General features: G+C 42.4%; 1 protein-coding gene across 1 annotated transcript in view; it reads left to right on the forward strand.

Annotated features, from left to right (window-relative positions):
• The window catches only part of LOC115550328 (hydroperoxide isomerase ALOXE3-like), a 35198-nt gene extending 30220 nt beyond the window's left edge, over positions 1–4978 (forward strand). The window contains exons 7-15 of the mRNA XM_030365254.1: positions 180–352; positions 886–1029; positions 1468–1671; positions 1971–2057; positions 2152–2318; positions 2613–2734; positions 3559–3659; positions 4330–4500; positions 4799–4978. Of these exons, the coding sequence (XP_030221114.1) occupies positions 180–352; positions 886–1029; positions 1468–1671; positions 1971–2057; positions 2152–2318; positions 2613–2734; positions 3559–3659; positions 4330–4500; positions 4799–4978 (1349 nt within the window). The remainder of the gene's footprint in view (positions 1–179; positions 353–885; positions 1030–1467; positions 1672–1970; positions 2058–2151; positions 2319–2612; positions 2735–3558; positions 3660–4329; positions 4501–4798) is intronic.
• The last annotated feature ends 1651 nt before the right edge of the window (positions 4979–6629 follow it).

The following is a 6629-nucleotide window of genomic DNA, read 5'->3' on the forward strand; positions in this document are numbered from 1 at the left end:
GTAAAGAGTGGAAACACATACATTCATTGACCCTCCGTTTCTATTTGATTTACGTCCATTATAAGTTGTGCTTGACACATTTTTGCATTGGGTGAAAACACACATTGTGATTGTGACTTATCCCATACTATTGAATACTACAGTGCTTTAATGAATATATAACCATCCCCTCTCTGAAGAATATCTCGCTGAGCACTGGAAGGACGATGCTTTCTATGGCTACCAGTTCCTGAACGGTGTCCATCCCTCCATGATCAGAAACTGCCCCCATCTGCCCTCAAACTTCCCCGTCACTGAAGAGATGGTGCAGCCGTTCCTAGAGACTGGTACTTCCCTAAAACAAGAGATCCAGGTATGTGTAGGAGTGCACACTGCGGACCCACAAAGGTGTCCGCAGAAAGATAACCCACTTCAAAGCGAGTGGGCTACATTTTTCTATAGAAGTCTCACAAGTGCCACACAAAAAGCATGTTTGACATTCAAACCCGTGTACAAATATACACATCTGTATGAAGCAGTTCTTACATAGGAGAGCCCCTGGAGGGTATACCAAACCTGTGCGATTAGTGTTGTGTCAAAGATGTCCACTATGGTGCTGAATGATGACTCTACCATAACAGTCTTTTTGAATTATTTGGATGGCTGGATAGTCCAAAGATTCCATAACCTGCATCATAAATCAAAACTACAAACTTGCAATAGTACAACAACAATTACAGATCTATATTTAGCACTGGTTGAAGTAAAAAAAAAGAATTCTCCACCATGATGACGAGAAATATAATTTGACTTGAGGCCACATGTGCGCTACTAGCTGTTGAGTGTGTGCCATTACTCCATCAGTGTCTTCTTTATTGTATCTTTCTGTGTTTGTTTGTAATCCAGAAAGGGAACATATTCCTGTGTGACTACAAGTCACTGGAGGGTCTTCCGACCCGCGTGGTGGAGGGGAAGTCACTGCCGCTCACTGCTGCCCTCTGTCTGCTGTACCTGGACACCGCAGGCACACTCAAACCCATAGCTATTCAGGTGATGACACCTTTAGGGAATAAGATACAATAGGTACGAGGAACGGTAGGGATGAACCAGTTCCACAGGCCCCCTGTGACAAGGTGTTCCATGTGTGTGGAGTGGGAGGGGTAGATACGATTAGCAAAGCTACACTGATGTTGTTCTTCCTGACTAAGCCTTTTGTCTTCTCCCTGACAGATTTGCTTAACTTCTTGTTATCCAGACTTTTTGAGTCATGGTTTCATGGCTTCCTGTCAAACGTGTTCTCACTGTAGACACTAGAACAATTTCAACGTAGTAATTACACTCATTTCGATTCAAAATAGGGTCCAGGTTGGAAAATCCCAAAGTTATCCTTTAATGTATTTAGTTTGCATACATATAAACATAATCACAGATTGCTATTGTGAAGTTGCATAACTATTATATTGTGTGGTCCTATCTTCTCCCCTAAAGCTGGGACAGGAACCATCAGAGAAGTGCCCAATCTTCGTCCCCAGCGATCCAGAGCTCGACTGGCTCCTGGTGAAGATATTTGTGAAAAATGCAGATTCAGTAATTCATCAGATTATCTCTCATCTAATGAAGACCCACTTGTTGGCCGAGGTGTTTGCTGTCGCTACCATGCGTCACTTTCCAGACGTACACCCCCTTTACAAGGTAGGATCAGCTGACGTATACAGTATACAGTCCCAAAATCAAACCTTGTGTTTTAGGAGCTTTACACATTTTTGCATTGGGGGAAAACAATTAGTCATCTTTTCTGATGGTACATGGAGTATAAATTTGTGTCTATGTGGATTTTGCTGGCAGGGCCATTTAACATGACAAAATTGGATTAAGATTTGGTTACCTTGGGGTATCAACTCTGTTTTTTTTTTTGAGTGTTCAACACACTAATGGGCGGAGCCATTTTGCATTAATTAATTGTATGCATCTTTTCTCATAATTTATCATAGTTATTGACTCCCCACTTCCGCTACACTCTGCAAATTAACGCAGCAGCTCGACGTGCGCTACTTGGGCCAACTGGACTTTTAGCAAGAGTATGTACTCACACTGAATCTTTAGTGGTTGCTGTTATATTATTGTTTTTGCCATTGGTTTTGGTTAAGAAGGCTGATTGACTTCAATCTTCAGAGTACCCCTGGCCTGGAGGGTATAATTGAGCTGTTGAGGAGACACCTGGCTGAAACCACCTACTCATCTCTATGTCTGCCAGACAACATTGCTGAAAGAGGACTGCAGAACATCCCTAACTTTTACTACAGAGATGATGGACTGAAGTTATGGACGGCCATCAACAGGTTACCTTACAGAACACCATAGGTCTCCACTGAATGGAGTCTTGATATCAGGGAGACATCTCAGACATGTTTATTACCTACGCTATGTTAATTGTTTACCATCTTTATATAACTTAAAAATGAATAGGATTCATAATAGGTCTATAGGTGCACATGCCAGTAATCTTTGTTGTATCCAACATAAACAACTGCTTTTGTTGTTTTCCTAATGCAAGTGGATAATTAGAAGCTCCACTCCTGGGCCCAAACATCCTATAATTATAATGCATGAAAAGTTTTTTGATCCGTTTCCAGTTTTGTCCGGGCTATGCTGGGACTCTACTACCCTACAGACGACGAGGTGTCTGGGGATGCAGAGCTCCAGAGATGGATCCAAGATATCTTCACAAAGGGCTTCCTGGGCAACAGCAGCTCAGGTATGTGTTGGGGCTGAACCATTAATCCAATTCAAACTGACATGTCAATGTAATAGAAGATTGTATAGAAAAATGTATAGAAAAAAGGCAAAGTCATGACCCGCCCTTCTCTGCCTCTGATTAGCTTAGCCTGAAGTCAACGTTTCTTATATAGCCCTCGGTAAAACAAGACGGTTTTTCTGCTGTCTTCGGAAGACTTAGGCCCAATCCATTTCTACCCCTTACCCCTTCCCCTTACCCCTTCAAAACAAGGGGGAGGGGTAAGGGGAAGGGGTAAGGGGTAGAAATGGGATTGGGCCTTAGTATGCAGAATGACTAAGGACATGTAGCAAGGACGTCCTGGTGGATGAATGGGTCAAACACAAGACTGTCTGCATTATTGTGAAGACTTGGTCGCCCTGTTATTTTGGTTATGTTTAAGCAACACAACTACTAGTTCCACGAAGAACTAAGTTCTTCTGAGCTAGCACCAGCTCCAGAAGTCGATAAAAGGCTGAAGATGACGTCATGCAATAATTTGCATATTGACAAATATATTTTGAGTCCAGACATAGCAATTCTTTAAATGTGGCCCCAGGTGCTCATCATCAAACTGGGCGGGACAAGCCAGCTCTATAACTCAGTGTTGCTTTGTCAAAACTTTATGTGCGCAATGCAGAAAAGAGTGACTATTGACCAACAGGTGGTACTATGGCAAGCTTATAACTTTAATTGGCAGTATCACAGTGTTGACTAATATTTATAACTATTTTGTCATATTGCTGATACATATCATACAATGTATATTTTGTATATATGAAGACATGCTTAACGTCCTCATGCAGGGATGCCAGAGTCCTTCATCACCGTGGAAGCGGTTGTCAAGTTTGTCACCATGGTGATCTTCACAACATCTGCTCAACACGCAGCTGTAAACAGTGGACAGGTGGACATCTTTCTCTTCATCAGGGACATTAAACCGGGTGCAACTAGAAGGACTTTTCTGATGGTTATTTCCACGAGATCCTGGTCTTATTCACGTTGCTCTCTGCAGATTAGTCAGGCCTCAAGCCCATAGAAAGCCTCTTCCAAAAAAACAGAACAATAGATCCAATGAGTGCGAAGGGGAGGAATAAAGACGCAACAAGATGAACAGAATCTGCACGGCAGGCGTTACTCTGAGGAGCAAGTTTCTGCTGTACTTTCAACCAAATATGCCAAGAGCAAAAGAGCAGGAAAATCCCTACAATGTGTTTTTACAAAGATAAGGCTGCGCCCATAATAGTCAAATAAATTACAGTCCAGCAACGCAACGACTTGAATATCAGGATGGTCCCACGAGGCTCAAGCAACAGCCCCTTTAAACAAACAATACTGTCCAACTGTCCTACACTCCAAGCAGGGTAGGAATTTCAAGCCAGCCAACTGCCCTCCGTCTGGCTGTAATGCCACTTTAAAGCCCCGCTGCCACTGCCCCAGCGGATTTACCCCTCTAACCCTAGGAACGGGTCATCAATGTGTCAGCTTATGCTGTTCCTTATAATAAACAAATTAACAAACTTAACCTCACCCTAACCTGATTGATGGACATATCCTAACCTCCTTCTGTGTTTTAGTTTGACTACTACAGCTGGTTCCCAAACTCCCCTCTGCAGCTTCGAAAAGCACCTCCAACTACCAAGGGACTGGTTACCATGGATACCATTCTGGAGACACTGCCAAATATTGGTGACACGGTCTCCTTCATCATCAGTTCATTGGTTCTATACAAGAAATACATGGACTCTGTAAGTTGTGATACATTGTGTAATGGAAACAGAACAATGCTATTCATGGTGAGACTTTCAAGGTTTGAAAGATAAGATGAGGAAAAGAAGATGTAAAATAAGAAGACGATTAAATCAAATAAGATTAATTTAACGTTCCCTGAGGGAAACCATTATGTTACCCTTACCTTGCGTATCATCTAAACATTATCTTGCCTTATTTCTTGAACAGTAAGACAGATGCAGCTTCTGTCTGATATTAATGAACGCCTACATCTCAGAGTGAATGCCATCTATGGAACGTGTCTTGTTCCCTCAGGTTGTTCTTGGTTCCTACCCTGAGGAACGCTTTTGTGAGCCGGCGGCCAAGCGGATTATAGAGAACTTCCAGAAGGAGCTCTCTAGCATCGAGGAAAGGATCATAACGAGGAACGCAAGCCTGGAAGTCCCGTACTGCTACCTGAAACCCTCGGAGATCGAGAATAGTGTGTCTATATGACTAGAGCCACAGAGATGGTCGCCCCCGGAGGAGGAGGACCATTCCTGTTTGATTATGCTCATCAATGTGGGGATATCAATTGGGAACTTTGCGTCCTTTGTATATCCTGCCCTCATATTGAAATCTGCCTCTCTCATTTTACCTTCTCAATCAAAAAAACGATAATACATTCAACGACTAAATGTATAAATAATGGAATGATAAAGAGGAAATTGCCAACCGTAGGAGTCAAGAAAACAGTTATGTATGAAGGGAAAAACTTTTTGCAATGAAACCTATAGTCATATTGCTATGTGTTTGAACCAAGACAAGCAAAATAACGGGGTAAAGGGTAGGGCCTTAGGGGGAGGGGTAAAGGGTAGAAATGGGATTGGGCCTTACTCTCCTATATAATCCTGCCATCGTTTTCATGTGCATGTGGTGGACAGAGGAGCGTAGGATTCTTTATTGTATTTTGTTGTAATCTATTAAATGCAACTTTCTTAGCCAAAATTACATTAATTATGCTGGTTGAGAATTATTCTGATGGTTCTGCAACCATTTCTGGGTCGTTTGGTGGGTGTGTCATTGCCCCATGTCACCTCTCCAAGGAAAAAGCGCATATGCAACTTGCTCTGTTCGGACCGACACCATCCGGATGTGACGCAGCGGAAGTATCCAATCGCGCCTCGAAAATGTAGTCAGATTGTAGTTTCGAAAATGCTTTACGGCACAGACACACGCCCAAACATGGCACCGGCTAGATATAAACAGCCAGTTGCGAGGCAATTGTTGCATTCATCATGGATCAATCGACTGATAAGGGACCCAAGAGGCGACTGTCAGTGGAACAAAAGAAGAATGGACCAGAAAAGAGATCAGACACGAGTGAAAGGGGAACTATGCAACTTTTTGGCAACTTTTTGGGATTTTTTTTAGGACGTGGCATGAAGGTAATTATGAGCCTTTGATTGATATCCACAAATTTTTTTGCGGAGACACATTCCTGCTCCCCACTTATATAGAGTGGCGAAGTCACGCCTCTTCCGGTAGAGCTCATGGGACCTATGAGATCGAAAAATATGAATGCGTGTCAATGGAGAGAAAATAATTATTTTCTGGTCCCAGTCTTTATATGCCCTGGATTACACATATGTTGTTTGTGGATTTAAATGATAATTTTTCATGCAAAGAAAACTAAAAATGTTCGTGAAGAAGTTTGATAATTTTAGGTTTTATGTGAGGCCGCTTTGTGAACTACAGCTCTTCGCTGCTCTCGACGCATATGATATACGTCACCACACCCGCACTTGGAACTCGGCACAGAGATGGCACATAACTAAAACTCTCCACATGCCCCGACTTATAGTGGTTTTCACCTCTTTCTATGCTTTTATCCTCGCCTTGAAAAAAAGTGGTGAAGTGGAGCAGAGAGATCGCCATCTCTGTGCCGAGTTCCAAGTGCCAAACCTAAAATTATCAAACTTCTTCACGAACATTTTTAGTTTTCTTTGCATGAAAAATTATCATTTAAATCCACAAACAACATATGTGTAATCCAGGGCATATAAAGACTGGGACCAGAAAATAATTATTTTCTCTCCATTGACACCCATTCATATTTTTCGATCTCATAGGTCCCATGAGCTCTACCGGAAGGGGCGTGACTTCG

This window comes from Gadus morhua, chromosome 9 (genome assembly GCF_902167405.1).
Source record: "Gadus morhua chromosome 9, gadMor3.0, whole genome shotgun sequence".
In the NCBI taxonomy this organism is placed as follows: domain Eukaryota; kingdom Metazoa; phylum Chordata; class Actinopteri; order Gadiformes; family Gadidae; genus Gadus; species Gadus morhua.